Source organism: Brassica napus, chromosome C3 (assembly GCF_020379485.1).
Source record: "Brassica napus cultivar Da-Ae chromosome C3, Da-Ae, whole genome shotgun sequence".
NCBI lineage: Eukaryota > Viridiplantae > Streptophyta > Magnoliopsida > Brassicales > Brassicaceae > Brassica > Brassica napus.
Window position 1 is genome coordinate 73,927,901 of NC_063446.1, and position 17,416 is coordinate 73,945,316.

At 37.9% G+C, this 17,416-nt stretch overlaps 1 protein-coding gene across 1 annotated transcript; it reads left to right on the top strand.

Annotated features, from left to right (window-relative positions):
• The first annotated feature begins 916 nt into the window (after window positions 1-916).
• Window positions 917-4,463, top strand: LOC106358628. Its single transcript, XM_048750246.1, has 6 exons — window positions 917-922; window positions 1,108-2,208; window positions 2,323-2,538; window positions 2,796-2,966; window positions 3,089-3,493; window positions 3,564-4,463. The coding sequence occupies exons 1-6, from the start codon at window positions 917-919 to the stop codon at window positions 4,461-4,463; spliced, it is 2,799 nt and encodes a 932-aa protein (XP_048606203.1).
• Window positions 4,464-17,416: the final 12,953 nt, after the last annotated feature.

Below are 17,416 nucleotides of genomic sequence, written 5' to 3' on the forward strand. Positions count from 1 at the left end.
TTTAGTAAAAAAAATTAAATATATATTATCCATAAATCTCGTATCTGTCATATACTTCTAAAAATTGTAGTAGATAATAAATATGACTTACATTTTCATCTACAAAAATAATCACTAAATTTTGCTACTTTTAAATTTTGATAACATAGTGAAGTGTCATTTTCAGTTTTGTTATAGATGTTAAAAGTAGCTTTTCAATCTTAAATTTTTGAACATAAGCTGAATACTTAATTATATATTTCAAATATATTTTGAGATTGATTTTGTAAATAAGAAATTTTGAAACAAACTACAAATTTACATCTACAATATGTAAGATTCAAGTATATTTCAAAACAATAATTTTAAAATAAAATATTTGAATAAAATAACTAAGTTTAATCCGTAAAATATTTGTATATATACAAACTCATGTATAAAGTTTCCTATAGTTATAATATATATGGTGTTTGGATTTTAATTAGAAATAGAATCGATTGTAAATTAGATTCTTACATCGGGTCACATTAATCATTCTCTACTCAGCTTCGTTATCATCTGAATCATAGTGACCAATCTTTAAATTGAGCTTATAAATGTCACTTATTAATAGTTTGGTAAGATCTCATCGTTTGGAAAACAGTGGTATAAATTGTTATATGGAAAAAAGCTTGTGAATGTCATTGTAGGCTTTGAATAAAATGAGCAGAGAAGCATTTAGGCTTTGATGATTGACACATCTAAAGAGAAACTACACCTTTATTTAAAGCATCTAAACAAAAGTCTAAATATGAAATAACAAGTAATGCTGAGAAGAAGGGAGGCCAGAAGAGATCAGAATCCTCTTTTATCCCGTTTAAGACAATGTTGGCCAACTGCAGAAAGATTGAGTTTCCCTACAAGGGGAATGCTATGTCATGGGCAGGGAGGAGGAATAATGGACGTATCTAGTGTCGATTAGACAGAGCAGTCGGCAACGAAGATTGGCACAACATTTTTTCCCTCACTGATGTGGAGTACTTATTGAGGTGGGGCTCAGATCATCGGCCAGTATTGGCTCGTACAAAATCAAGAGTGTCCAGACCACGACGTAACTTTAGATTTGATAAACGGTGGTTTGGGAAACAGGGGTTCGCTGAGACGGTTAGAGAAGGATGGGGGAGAAACAAAAGTCGTAATCATCAGACTGACTTGGTGGAGAAATTATATAGATGCAGGAAGGCGATCTCATACTGGAAACGCAACAACCCATCTAACAATCTAAAACTGATTGAGCTACCAAAAGCGAAGATAGATCAAGCTCAAAACGATGATTCCATGACGAGCGAAGAAGAACTGGAGCTGAAATGGCAGCTATGTGCGGCATACAGAGAAGAAGAGATTTACGGGAGACAGAAGAGCCGCGCCATATGGCTGAAAGAGGGCGATAGGAATACCAAATACTTTCATGCTAAAACTAAGAAACACCGAGCTCAAAACCGAATCATAAAGCTCAAGAACTCGATGGGGCAATGGGTGGAAACTGAAGATGAAACCGAGCAAGTCGCAGTCGAGTATTTCAGTAATCTTTTTGAAACTTCGAACCTCTCATCGTATGAAGAGAGTATCCGGTGTGTTGCCGAGAAAGTGATTGGAGAAATGAACGCAGCGCTGACTGCTCCGGTCTCAGATACTGAAATCAGGGACGCTGTTTTCGCTATAAACCCCAATCGAGCACCAGGCCCCGATGGGATGACCAGTGTCTTCTACCAGCGGTTCTGGAAGATGGTAGGCGAGGGTGTCAGCAGTATGGTACGTGGATTCTTTGAGACTGGAGAGTTTGATGAGAGAATTAACCAGACGAACATCTGCTTGATACCTAAGACAGATAGACCGGTTACTATGGCTGAGTTTCGTCCAATCAGCCTATGTAATGTCAGTTACAAGATCATATTGAAGATCTTATCGAATTGCCTACAGAAAATTCTACCTGAAATGATCTCTGAAACTCAATCAGTCTTTGTGGCTCGACGGCTGATAACGAATAACATTCTAGTAGCTCAGGAGATGTTTCATGCCTTAAGGACGAACGAGAGCTGTAAATCAAAATACATAGCTATCAAGATGGACATGAGTAAGGCACAAAATAGAGTGGAATGGGGCTTCCTCAAAGCTGCAATGGAGAGAATGGGGTTCGACCAGAAATGGATCCATCTGATCATGAGTTGCGTCTCGTCGGTCTCGTATCAAGTTCTTATTAATGGAGATGCAAAAGGCCGAATTATACCTTCTCGGGGACTTCGGCAGGGAGATCCTCTATCACCATTCTTATTTATTCTGTGTACTGAAGTCTTGATCTCACAGATTCGGGAAGCAGAAAGCTTACTGATGATCACGGGCTTAAAGATTGCTAGAGCTAGCCCGGCGGTCTCTCATTTACTCTTCGCTGATGACAGCCTTTTCTTTTGTAAAGCGGAGCCTAATCAGTGCCAGGAGTTAATGAGAATTATTGATGTCTATGGTTACGCCTCAGGACAACAACTGAATAAAGAAAAATCTTCAGTTATGTTCAGTTCTAAGGTCATAGCGTTCACTAAACAAAACCTGAAATGTTAACTGGAATTAGTAAAGACGGAGGAATGGGCATGTATCTTGGTATGCCAGAGAAGATTAGTGGCTCTAAAAAGCAAGTGTTCGCGTATGTTCAAAATAGGCTAAACTCGAGAGTTAATACTTGGGAAGCGAGGCATCTCTCTAAAGGAGGCAAGGAAGTTCAAATCAAATCAGTAGCGCAAGTAGTCCCAAAATTTACAATGTCTTGCTACTTACTGACGCAGGAGACCCATAAAAAATTGACTGGAGCCATCTCGAGATTCTGGTGGAGTGTTAAAGCTAACAATAGAGGTCTCCCCTGGGTTGCATGGGACAAGATTTGCATACCGCAGGAACAGGGAGGCCTGGGATTCAGAGACTCTCGAGACTTTAATCTAGCCTTATTAGCCAAACAGGTATGGCGGCTACTAATTTATCCAGACTCGCTCTTGGCAAGAGTCTTGAAAGGCCGGTACTATCGTCATTCGAACCCGATGGTGGTGGGGAAAGCGAGTAACCCATCTTATGGATGGAGTAGCTTATGGACAGCTCGGTCCGTTCTGGAAGAGGGCCTGCAACGTACGATAGGAACATGGGAACACACGAAGGCTGGGAGGACTGTTGGATCCCAGATGTGAGAGCAAGGCCGACTTTACAAGTTGGAGATATGTTCGATGTCGACCTGAAAGTCCATCATTTTATAGATTATGAATCCAAAACTTGGAATGAACCACTCATTAGAGAACTGGTGAGGGCAGAGGACAACACAAAGATTCTCAAAATGAAGCCTAGCCGCCTAGGTAGAAAAGATGGATATACTTGGAGCTTTACAAAATCTGGAGCATATACAGTGAGAGCTGGATATGAAGTGACTAATGACCGACAGAGAGCACTAGGGGAGGCACAGGTTGCAGAGCCTAGTGTTACACACCTGAAGAAAGAGGTCTGGAAATTAAACACATCAAGGAAGATAAAGCACTTTTTATGGCAATCGTTATCCGGCTTTGTCACAGCAGCGAGCAGACTCTGCGATCGACATTGTGCAACAGATAGATCTTGTCTCCAATGTGGAGCAGAGGAGGAGACGATCAACCATATCTTATTTGAATGTCCCCCCGCATTGCAATGCTGGGCCTTATCTGACATTCCTACTCTTTCGGGCGTACCCGTGTAGTGCTTTATTTACAAACATTGACCACCTCCTGTGGAGAGCAAAGGAACAAGGTGTTCCGAAGGAAATATTAGAACCCTTCCCTTGGGTTGTGTGGTATATATGGAAGGGACGCAACAACAAGCTCCTTAATGGAGTTGACCCCTCTCCACTAGATACGCTTCAACTTGCATTGGCTGAGGCAAATAGTTGGAAAGTGGCGCAGATCATCCCTCCTATTGAGGACGAAACTATACCGGAAGGGCTAGAAGAGGAGAGCGCCCCTAGCCTGAGGCAGGAAATGACTGGATTCCGATGCCAAGTAGATGCATCGTGGGTTCATGAAGGACAAAAGTCGGGCATGGGATTTATACTGATGAATGGAGAAAAGAAAATTCTCGTGGGAATGAAGAACTGTCCTATTCTCACATCTCCATTGCAGGCTGAAGCGGAAGGACTATCTTGGGCTATGAAGAAGATGTTAGAAGAGGGTCATGTCTCAGTGAATTTTGAAACGGACTGCGCCCAGCTCATAAAATTGATACAAAGCTTAGAAGAATGGCCAGCTATGGCGGAAGCTATTGAAGATATCCTGATCATCTCAATAGGCTTTGTGCATTTCTCTATCTCGTATCTACCATGTGGTAAGAACCAACGAGCCGACGGTCTTGCGAAAGCAGCTAGGGCTGGGTCTGATTGTTTCTCGATTACTTTTGTTGAGACTCCTGTTTGGCTGGCTCATGTAGCTAGGCTATTGGAGTGAATTAGTAATAATTTCATTTGATGTCAAAAAAAAAAAAGAGTCTAAATATACATCCACAAAGCATAGATTAGGTTCATAAACTACTGAAAACACTGTCTTCAACCAAGCGAGGACGGTCCAATGGTCTTGAGGGAGCTTTGGTCCCAATACAGACTCGGGTTCGAATCCCGTTGGCCACCGTCGATTAAAATGGGGTGAAAAAGGCGGCCCTCCAGGATGCCTTATGCGGAGGTGTAGTTAGGCGCTAGTCGGGTTCCCTCCGGGGTGTCCGGATTACCTGAATTATCAAAAAAAAAAAAAAAAAAACACTGTCTTCTTAATCTTATTTTTATTCAGCGAGGGAAAACTAAGAAATGACTTTAAAACACTTTTTGGGTGGTAAAAAAAATCTTATGCGGAACTTGACCCTGCAAAAAAAGAAACAAAGAGAAGAGGATGAATATTGTGTTTATACTATTAGACATTGAAATATGACATTTGTTTGTAATAAAAATAATATCAAAACACGAACAAACATCTACCATATGATTAGGTTGACTATGTTGTACACCAAGTAACTACTCACACAAAACCAGAATCTTTTCACCACAACTGTCACCTAACACAAGCAAAAGACTAAGCTTTGAATCAACCTATACCACAACTGTCACCTAACACAAGCAAAAGACTTCTTTGAATCAACCTATACATAACAAAATCACAAAGTTCGGTCTTATAAATCATGCATTGGAAAATCGAGCAGCTACTGATGGAATCATTCCTGCTTCTCTAGCATATGCAAAATACCTCCAACATCAATCACCCGCCCAGCGTTACCAATAGCCTTCAGCCTATCCTTTTTCCCCATTGTATGAATAATCAAAACACTATCCCTTCCTTAAACTTCACCGTCGTAACATCCCTCGTCTTACACTCATCACAAACCCTAACCTCCGAATCCAATAAATATATCTCGCTGGTAGCCACAGACTTTCTGAAAAAGATTCTCGCATAAAATTAAGTTATCACCCCATTCACTCTGGCCGCTTCTAAACACACCGGCAAGTTTTCATTGAGGACTTCCGGTAGAATATATATTAAGCAACAAATATTTTATATTCCAGTAGAATAGGAGAGTTTTAGTTATTAGAATGTTTAATTTTTTTTTGTTTTTGGAATATTCCTTAAATAGAGGAGAGAATAGTATATATGGAAATAACCGTGTTTAATTTTTGGTCAAAATTAATTTTAAAAAAATCTAAATAAAATAATGGCATATCATTGTAAATAACTCCAAAAACCAAGGGCAGAATTTATATGTTTTTGGGCCTTTTGATTATTTAAGTGAAGTTATTAATCTATATTATTAAAAGAGAAGTACCCATTTGAAAATGTTTTTACTTCATTAATTAAACTACCTATTTTTTTGCTTGTCTTTTTCAGTTGCATTTATGAAATATCATAAAACGAATAAAACTGCCTAATTTATTTGTCTTTTCAGTTACATTAATGAAATATGCTTAAATGAATTTAAACTTCCTATTTTATTGTTTGTCTTTTTCAGTTACCTTAATGAAATATCCTTAAATAAATTTGAACATAATGTCATTTAATCAACAAAAAAAACGCATGTCGGATCTGGTCGAAGAACTCGTCAGCGTCGTCGGATCTGGACGGAGAACTCGTCAGCGTCGTCGGATCTGGCCGGAGAACTCGTCAGCGCCGGAGACTCTTCAGCGCCGGATCTGATCACATTAAATTTGGATCTGGAATTTTAAGAAATCGTGGGAAAGAAGAGTGTAGATTTAGGTTTAATTAGTTAGGGGTATAATATTATTTTTCATATTAAAATTTTAATGGAAAAATTAATTAAGGTAAAAATGAAATATGGTACAAGGAAAGTGGTATTTTAGACAAATTCCCAACTTAATATACCCACAAAATGAATAACATATTAATCTATTCTTCATCCAAAATTAAAAACATAATTAAAATTACAAGATATTATTATTATTATTATTATTTATAGTAATATTTAATTTATTATTATACATATAAACTAAAAATGAATAAAAATATTAATATATGAAAATAAACATATCATCAACCAATTATAAAATTTTTAGTTCTTTCGTAAAATTTATATATTCATGAGTTTTCAAAAATCATACTTATATTCATCCTTAATTTGTCTTTCATTTCTCTTGATTCTCAAAATAATTAATAAAATATATTTAAATCGTAGACACCAACTAAGCTAAATGCTAATAACAATATTAATTAAAAAAATTAATCTATTAATAAGAAAATTATCATGGTTGAATTTATAGAAGTAAATGCAATTCAATATATTCAAGTAATAATCAAACTGACTAGACATTATATATCTAAAATCATATGTCTAATTAAAGTAACATAATATTGTTATAACAAACCATATATAAATTATGAAAATATTAAAAATGAAAAATAAAATATTATCCAATTTTTCTGACATTTACTTTGTTAATATTTATACATGTGAATGAGCACTTAAAAAAGCACCTACTATAACTATAGATGTAAAGATTTAAGATATGTTAACAATTATATTTTTATATTTAGTTGACAAGGTCAATGCATTCTGACATGATATTTTATTTATTTACTGGATTAGATGAAACTAATTTCATACTAATAAAAATAACATAGGTCTAACTATCAATTTAATATGGTTTTGTAATATTTATTTTAAAATAGTTATTCTCCGTTAATAAAATAGACTAGGATTATAGAGTTTATAGAATTTTTATCAATTTAAACCTTATTAATATTCATATATAACCGTATTCTATTACTAATTATGAAATCAATGAATTATTTATTAAAATATATTTACCTCACCATATTTAAATATAATAAAAATTAATATACATTTATATTTAAAAAATATAAACATGAGTACATTAATTTTAAATTGATTTAACATTATTAAACTTAATAATATCTTAGAATTCAAATATTTCCAATGATATTTATTGTAAATCACAGTAAAATTAATGTTTGTTTCATATTTCTTCTTTTTAACGGAATTGAAAACATATATTTATAACTAAATTAAAAGGCTATAAAAAATATTTTGATTTAGTTAATTTTTAAACTAATTCATTTGAAATTACTTTTAGAATGTTATCCTTAATGAATGTCTATAAAATCTAGAATATTCCAATGATATAAATTTTAAATTATACGTTAGGTAAATTGTAGTTTCGTCAAAGTACTTTTAATAGAATAGATTTAGGTTAATCATATTTAGCTTGTCCTCGATTTTCAACTAATGAAATGAGCGTAAACTATATGTGTATTCTTTAATGAGTTAATTGGCTCAATATACCTAACTTAAGCTAAAATTAGGAAACTACCCTTATAACTGGAAATTCACATTCTTTGTAGCAAAAATGACAGGCAAACCATTTTATCTTTTTTTTTGATTAAACACATAAGAGTATATTCTTCTTCTTCGTACGATCTTTTCTCTCTTCTTTGCTCCTTCTTGTTAATTTGTTTTCACCATCATTATAATTCCGCCGACGCTGGACACCATGTATGTCATAAATCATTGGCCCAAAGAAAGACATGCCTCCCGCAAAGCTCTCAGAGTTATGGAAGATCAATCCGAAGAGCACGAACAGATTTTCCCTCAATTATGAATCAGTTTATATTAGCATATACTACATCTTTGTTAGCGACCTATATTTACATGTAGATCATAAAAAATCAATAGCATACATATATATAGTAATAAATACTCATATCAGTTAGGAGTATTTAGACGTAACATAATAGTTTACGTATAATATGATCATTGTTAACCGTCAAGAATGTAGAAGCTAAATAGATAATGATTGAATTATGTATCAACTATCGAGAACTATTTTTAACATTTAACCAGCATTTTAAAAAGCTGAAACATGATTTGTAACAGCTAATCAAACATGTATCAACCAATACTTTGTATCATCTAACCAACCATTTACCAATTAGCATCAACCACAGTTCTTAACATATAACAAAACATGTAACAGCTCATACTACCTAATTTATAGCAACCAACCATATATTTGTCAGTTAATGACAAGCTAAATTGTTACATGATAGCAACAACTACTCGCAATTGAAATGTGTGAGATTCAGGTCGTCGTTGTCTCGATCTCAAGAAGAACCCATTCTTTCTTTAACTATATGCTTATCCATAAGACCTTGTGCTTTTACCAATTCGTGAATGAAAGATCTCTCTGTTACACGCCATGGAATCGCTTTACAATCCTCCATATCATATCATGATCAATTTTGAACAAACAACCTTAGCAGTTACATAATGATCTCGTCTAGAGAGACATACTCGCTAGAACCATATGATGTGTTGAACAGAGCATATGTAGCCGACAACACGGTGGTGGAACATTAACGCTGAGCCTCACCACGAACGTTATCCACGGTATGGCGAGCTTGATGATTGTTTCAATCAGGGTAATGTCGTTTTCATCTGCGGTTTTCAAGAAGGTATAGGAGACAATGACAATAACGAGGAGAGGGGACAAGGGGCAACAGTGGATTAATCTTGTTTACGGTTGAAAACTGTGCAGATGAAGTCACTAGAAATCAAAGTGAAAATGTTTCTGGAGATTTTAAGTAGATAGGAGAGAGAGAAGGAGAACGTGGATGAAAAGTAGAAAAGGATTATCAAATTGTCTTTTTTTTTGTCAACAAACGGCTATTCTATTACTCAAACATGAGGTGGTCTGGGTAACTAGACCGGAATAGAACAACCAATAAAACAAAGAGATCTATGAAAAGATTGAGCATTCCTAGCTAAAGAATCAGCAATTTCATTATGTATTCTTGGCACGTAGGTGATCTTAAAATCCGAATAACAGATGAGGATAATTTGAATGGCTTCCAGCTCCGTTGAAAAGTTTGGCCAGGCTTGGGGTTCCTTTATCATGGCTATCAGGTCCTTGCAATCTGTTCCAAAGTGTTGGCAGTTTGAATGTTGAAGCATGCTTTCCAGTGCCCATTTCAATGCTTCCAATTCTGAGTATAGTGCTGTCTCCCACCTCCTTAAGTTCCGTGTTCCCATAAGTTGGATCTTTTCTGTGTTATCCTTCCATACCCATCCAATTCCACTGAAAAGATCTGTGGATGCCCAAGAGCCATCCACCATACACATATTATTCAAGCTTAAGTCTTGTACCACTTCAGTGTTTGGTGTCTGTGGGGGATTAGGTATAGACTCCTTAGCATTATACCAAGCTTGACATTCACTCTCTGCGTACCTGACCAGTTCCAAAGGGTCCATGTCAATCCCCCTGAATAGCTTATCATTCCTCGCCTTCCATATGTACCAGATTATCCAGGGGTAAGGGTCTCTAGCTATCATCTGCTGGCCTTCTAATTGTATTTTTCCTCCAGAAAAGGTAGTCCATATTGGCGTACATACTCGATATGGGGAAAGTTTGGGGGTTTGACGGTGTAGATGATAGTTCACATGCTTGTAACACTGGTGGACATTCAAAGATCGGGTGGGTTACATTTTCCTCTGGCCCTCCACATCTTGGGCAGTAATTATCACACCGCAGATTGCGACGTATTAAGTTCCTTGTTACTGCTACCTGTCCCGAAATTAATTGCCATATAAGATGGCGAATTTTCTGAGGTGTGTTCACTTTCCAAGCAAAGGCTTGAAGTTCAGTGATGCTAGGTTGTGTAACTTCAGTTTCCTCCTTCGCATTCAATATATTTCTAGCAATCCAATACCCAGACTTAACCGTGTATTGGCCATTTTTAGTGTAACTCAAAAAGAATCCCTGCGATGCGTTGGGCTTATGGCCAAACTCATAATCAGCTGTATATCCTCTTGCTCAACATACTGTGCCAGTATCCTAGCGTCTCATTCCTTTGATTCCGAGTTCATAAGGCTACTTACAAGGATTTTTGGATTTACGACTGGTACCCTAGGACGGGCCGGCCTAGCCGGATTTTCAAATTGTCAACAGCCCAAAAAACAGTGAAATGATATTTACTTAATTATGTTTTTTTTGTTATATGGAACCTAAACTCTTTTTTTTATTTCACTGCCGCATTGATTTCCTTTCTTCACAAAAGTTGTTTGTAATATGGGTTCATTAAAAGTTAAGTAAAAACAGAGCTCATTATTTCTACAAATTAATATATAAATATAATGTTTTGCAACAATTTGGGACTGTTAAATATGTAGTCTCATTAAAATGTTTCAACCCAATGAGTTCATACTGGCTCTGGTTATAATAATACAAGGAATTCAAATGTAATACAGATCAAACCTATTAGACTAATACAATATACAAATAGAGACACATAGAAAGAAACACTATATATATATATATGCCAAGAAATCAACAACAAAAAACTTTCTTCAAAATGATTCATTATCTTTAAGAACATGATCCATTATATATATAGACAAAATGTCTTGATAGATAAGAAACGAAAAAAAAACATTAAATGTATTTGAGTAATATATTTGAATCTGTTAGTGAGGAGAATGCCTCAGACTCAAGTAGTGGCTGTAACCATAGAAATTTGAGAGTTTCTGGCAAGTAAAATATAACTAAGTACTGAAAAGCATAACAAGAGAATACTAAACCCAATTCAATTTCACACTTTCTCGCTTATTCGGATCAATGCCTCAGCAAGTCAATGGCTTGAAACTTAAGGCTTCATACACTTCTTGTATAGAAGAAAATCATAGCTAATCCTAAATACGTAAAGGCTTGACTTGAAGGAAGATGGATATAATCAGGCATGTTACATACGACTCTATTAATGAAGTATAATATGACTATATGATTGATACAATCAATCTTTTTCCCCTTCTGAGCTGTTGACACGATTTAGTCTTATCCTTGCCGACTGAACCGAGTCACCAATGATCGGTTTAAATAGAAACTAGACAACCTGCTAGAACCCGGTTTGTGCTCTTTTCACCTGAAAGGCAAATCGTAGACCTATCTACAATCGGTTCAAACTTCAACTTAACCATACACATTTTAGACCAATTTTGTTTTAACACAATGAGTATCGTATCCATACAATCTTGCACTTCTCGACAAATCTAATATCTTTCGTTATTATACACATAATTTAACGAAACAGTGAATTACACAAAGGCATGAAGGATTTTTTTGAAGAAAAAAATCTACAAAACACGTAAAGAAAGCCCATAGAAAGAGAAATTATTATTTGTTTATCTGGATTAACCATCTCTGACTGTTTGAAATTAAACAGGTCAACTTAAAGATAATATGCATTAAAAACCATAATGAAAGGGATGACTACAAGACTGTATATCTTGTACATTATTGTATATCACTAAGGATATAAAAAGGGTTTACATCATTTTTTTGGTTAAGGTTTTACCATCTAAAGGTTGACACAAAGGTTAAGAAATAGACGATCCCTTATCCCCATGTATACCTATATATGTACCATCTGGTTGGCTGGTAAACTCGGCAGTTTAGAGAGTCCATTCATATTGATCTGTGTCATATCAAGGTGTGGTTCCAACGAAGGAGGGAAAACCTGAAAGGCCGAAGAGGAAAAAGGTGGCCTGCCTAACCGAGGGGTTCGATTGCTAGCATCTTGAAACATTGAAGAACCTGACCGCTTCTTTAGAGAGTAACACTTTCTGCGTTTAACTGGTGCATCGTGCTCATGATTCCCATAGTATGTAATCACCAATGACTTCGCATTGTCTGCTCTTCTCTCCACATGCTTCTTCACGTCGCACCCACTGAATGTGCATTTGTAGTAACTCCTGTGAAAACCATTTATACCAAAATATTTAGATTAAGCATCGAATATCTAGGTTTTGCCCAAAGCGTGAGACTAATTTCAGAGTAAGCAAGCCTCTTGTTAAACAAATATTATACAACCTCGCATTTGGGTTCCCCCTGATGAGTTTCTGACCATATTTTTTCCAGCTATAACCATCGTCAAGATTGTTTTCTTCACTTTTCATTTGAATTATGACCCTTTCATCGTATCTGCCCGTTCTTGAGGCTATAATCATGTTTGATAATGATACCTCATTTCCCCTGCGAGAGAATTGTGTAATTTAGGTTAATTTAATCAAGACGTTGATTATACGATGTTAACTTGGGACCTTCTTTCTGGAGATGAAGGTTCGACATTTAGAACATCAACAATGTTGTGATCTTCAGGAGCCTGATCAACGTCAATCCGCTGATGAGGAAGACCGTTGTTGGATATCATCATTGTTGCATGATCGCCACCGGAACTTTCCACCACCTCCGGAGGCCCGATAATGGCAACTGGAGAAGGAGGGGCAATCTGGAAAACGAAGTAACCAAAAAATATAAAACAGTTAGGGTTTAGGATTGGGATTGGGATTTTTCATTTGTTTTTCTTTTCCTCCTGGATAGAACACTGAGGCCTAAGATCTAACAAAGTATAGTTTTATCATTCATAATCATATGTAAATTTTGTATTCTACGGTGAAAATCAATTGTGAAGCCGAGTAGGACGTCATCTCCATGAAGTTTTCTTTAGAATCGCTTATTTTTGTTGGGAAGAAAACTCTGAAATGTAATGAGACACGTACACACAAACAAATAGATCGTCAGAAACGGAATATCTGTAATAAAGAGTTTATTTATAAAAATGAAAATGAAAAACCTTTTATTTAGAGGAAGCTAAGCTAGCCCGAATCAAAGAATATGAGGAAGATGTTGATAAGAGAAGAATTGTGTATTGTATACGAGAAAGTTGGTATATTCTTATAGTAAAACTCAAACCATTTTACTTTGGAAACAACTGATATGGTCAAACTTTCTATCATCAAGTGTCAGCAATACTTTAAGAGATTTTTAATTAGATTTCTTTCCTTTTTGATATTTATGAGCAGTGTATATATTTTGGTTTGGTTTTATCAAAACAATACCAAAAAGCTAACCAAACTATACAAAATTCAATTTTCTTTTCCTCTATTTTATATATATCAAGACAAACAAGAAACTTTTATCCTTAAAAATAATTAAACTAAGTAAATTAGATTATATTTGACTAACTTAAGTTTATTTTTTGAAGACTAACTTGAGTATATAATGATGTTTAGAATTTTTTCGTTTTGAATATGATCATGTTTTTTTTTTTGAACAAACCTTCATTAATATTAAATCAAACACTCAAACAGAGTGAGGTAGTTCTAGCAATGCCCTTTTCGCAAGCGCATCTGCTTCTACATTGTTAATTCTAGGAGTATGCAAGAAAGAAATGGATAAGAAGGAAGTACATAGTTGAGAGATATCAAAGAGAACTCCTTGGGCTTCAACAATGTTTTCCTTGGTGTTGATGGCCATTATCAGGGACTTGGAATCTGACCATAAGGTCAGTTTGCGCAAACCCAGAGACCGAGCTGCCTTCAGGCCAGCTTTAACCGCAAGAGCTTCTGCTACTAGAGCAGAGCCGACATCGCAACGGTTTGAAGACGTTTGACAAAGCTTTTTGTTATTTTCTTTGAAGATGCAACCAAATCCACCGCCTCTTGTGGCTGCATTCCACGCTGCATCTACAAAGCAATGACTTCCTCTTACTGTTCCACATGCGAGTGGTACCTGCAGCTTCTGAGATGGGGAAGGCTTCTCCTTATTCTGTTGAGCTGACTGCCATATTCTAGCTTCCTTCAAAGCCAAAGATACCACCTCCAACTCTTGCATCTCTCGATTCTCAAAAATCAACTTGTTTCGGCTCACCCACAGGTACCAAAGGATCCAAGAGTACAAAGCTGTCTCGCTTAGACCTGTTGGAGGTAGGTTCACCGTACGCCGGCACGCTTGGAGGAGTAACGCAGAAGATGTGATGGTTCCTGGGTCCGGTTTGATCAAAGCAGGAACTAGTTCCCACACACGTAGGGCATAAGGGCACTGAAGGAAGAGGTGGCGTTCTGTTTCCACAATCCCACACCTTTTACACAGACCTTCAACTTCAATTCCCCTCCTTAGTAGGTTTGCACCCACTGGCAGTGCATTGCTATTAATCTTCCAGAGGAATTGTTTCAATTTAGGAGAGGTTTTGACCTGCCACACACATAGATTCCAATTGAAATTCGGATCTTCATGGCCTTGGTTCACCTTACAGAGGCGATAACTTGTCTTCGTTGAGTATGTGCCTGACCGCTCCGGTAGCCAAGCTATCTCGTCATCCATAAGGAACTCACTTGGGATCAGGCATTTAATCATGTCCTCATACTGAGGTAAATGTAATCTGACAGCATCAAGGTTCCACTCTTTAGTATTAGCATCCAGAAGATCAGCGACAACTAAATGTTGATTCTCTACCGTCGGGGGGCCTATGGGAATCAGGGGTTTTTGAGTCGATAACCAAGGATCAGACCAAACCTTAATGTTTGTTCCAGTACCCACAACCCAGCCTAGACCCTTCAGGAGGACTTCCTTTCCTGCCATTACTCCTCTCCAACAGTGTGATGCAGATTTAGGAGTTTCAGAGCTTAGGAAAAGAGTGGAATGGCAGTACTTTCCGAGAAGTGTTTGCGACAGGAGGGATTCTGGGAATTTGAGTACTCTCCACGCAAGTTTAGCCAGCAAGGCATCATTGAACTTTTCTATCTCTCTAAAACCCAAGCCACCAGCAAACTTTGGTAGAGTAAGTCTGTTCCAAGAGACCCATGACATTTTCCGGATATCCGGTTTGTGATCCCACCAAAAACGAGTGAAGAGAGCCTGAATCTGCTTACATAGAGACACCGGTAGCTTAAAACAGGTCATGGCATACGCAGGCATGGCCGCAAGGATCGCTGTAAGTAACACATGTTTCCCTGCACTATTTAGGTGTCGAGAGGTCCAGCTATGTGACTTCTGTCGAATTCTATCAACGATTCCAGCAAAAATATCCTTTTTCCTCCGGGTAAAGTGCTCTGGAAGTCCCAAATATTTACCTATCCCTCCTTCTCCTGTTATTCTCAGAATTTCCTTGACTCTCCTTCGTGCTTCAATAGGCGTCTTCGCTGAGAAAGTTACTGCGGATTTTTGGAGGTTTATACTCTGTCCTGATGCCGCTTCATACTTCTCCAAGATAGTCACTAGTGCCTGACAAGTTCCTTGGTTACTCTTACAGAAGAACATGGTGTCATCGGCGAAGAGGAGGTGATTCAAAGAGGGGGAATTGCGTGCGACTTTGATACCCGGGAGCCTCCCCTCTTCTTGAGCTTTAGAACACAGGCCTGACAAAACTTCAGAGCAGAGAATAAATAGGTAGGGTGACAACGGGTCTCCTTGTCGTATCCCTCGTGACGGCTTCACACGTCCATGCGCACTGCCATTAACAAGGTATGAATACGAGACTGAGCATACACACTCCATCAGCCAGCTCACCCAAGTGGGATGAAAACCAAACTGTTCCAACACATTCCTCAAGAAGCTCCATTCCAAGCGGTCTTATGCCTTGCTCATGTCCGTTTTCACAGCCATTGAGCATTGTTTTTTCGCTGAGGAGGTGCGCAAGTAGTAGAGGATTTCATGGGTTATCAGGACATTGTCCGAGATGGAGCGACCCGCCACAAAGGCAGACTGGTGAGGGGATACTAGCGACGGGAGAATAGGTCGCAAGCGCTTACACATGATTTTGGCAATAATCTTATAGTGTGTGGAGCACAATGCTATAGGCCGGTAGTCCATCACTGTCTTTGGGCTTTTTATCTTCGGGATCAGACGAACGTGCGTTTCATTGAATCTGCGCTGCATCTGCCCTGTCACAAAGAAGTCTCTGATCTCTTTGCAGACTTCGTCCCCTATAATCTCCCAAAACCCTTGGTAGAAGTTAGCCGAAAAGCCATCTGCTCCAGGAGCTTTGTCACCATGTATGGCAAACACAGCCCGTTTGATCTCGCTATCGTCGGGAATAGTAGTGAGGGTTTCATTCATTGTCGTTGTGACTCGCTGTGCAATCGCCTCTTGAACGATCTGAGCGTTTCCATCAGAGGAAGAGGTGAATAGGTTACGATAGTACTCCGCTATTGCCTCAGCTATTTGCTTCTCTTCAAAGACAACAGACCCATCCTGTTTTTCGATTACAGCAAATTTATTGGCTGCCTTCCTTCCTCGTGTAATAGCGTGGAAGTAGCTAGTATTCATGTCTCCAGATTGGAGCCAGAGGATCCTACTCCGTTGTCTCCAGTATCTTTCTTCCTCCACATAGGCTTTGTCCAGCTCATTAGTCAGCATTCCGATAAGATCAGTATCCGGAGAACTAGATGATAGTGCTTCCTCTAAGGCTCTCTGGTTGGACTGGATAGCCTCCTTGCTATTCACGTTCTGCTCCTTAGTCCAATTAATAATTGCAACTCTTATCCGACAAAGTCTAGAGAGCACAGAGTCATTACTCTGCAGATTCCAATTGGCTTGGACAAGTTCCTTAACCTCTGGTTTAGAGGTCAGTCGCCGATCATAGCGGAATAGATTCCTCTTTTTCCTCTGCTTGTTGTCCAAGTAAGTCATCAACGGTCGATGATCCGAACCCTCAAAGCTGAGGTACTCACAATAGGATGACGGGAAATTTTCTGACCATCGACAGTTAGCCATGGCTCTATCGAGTCTCGATTGGATAAAGTGATTATACCTTATCCCTCTCCATGATAAGTGATTCCCTGTGTGTTGGAGGTCCCAAAGGCCCGCTTGAGTAACAAAACTTCTGAATGCTACAAAACTGCCTTCCCATCGTTCGAGACCTCCAATCTTCTCTGAGCTATCCAGCACGTCATTGAAGTCCCCAGTTACCAACCAGACATCATCTCTTACAGTTCCAAGGCTTGTTAGTTTCTCCCAAAGATTAGCTCTCTCCTCTGGCCTTGGAACTCCGTAGATGAACGTGATGAACGTAGGCTCACTCCCCAATATCTCAACCTCGACATGTTCCTTCCA

What these genes read in the sequence shown, in the direction of transcription:
- LOC106358628 (XM_048750246.1), top strand. An exon ending in TAGCCTTATTAGCCAAACAG is followed by an intron (nt 2,967 to 3,088) that starts GTATGGCGGCTA and finishes TGGATGGAGTAG; the next exon opens with CTTATGGACAGCTCGGTCCG. An exon ending in TTACACACCTGAAGAAAGAG is followed by an intron (nt 3,494 to 3,563) that starts GTCTGGAAATTA and finishes GCTTTGTCACAG; the next exon opens with CAGCGAGCAGACTCTGCGAT.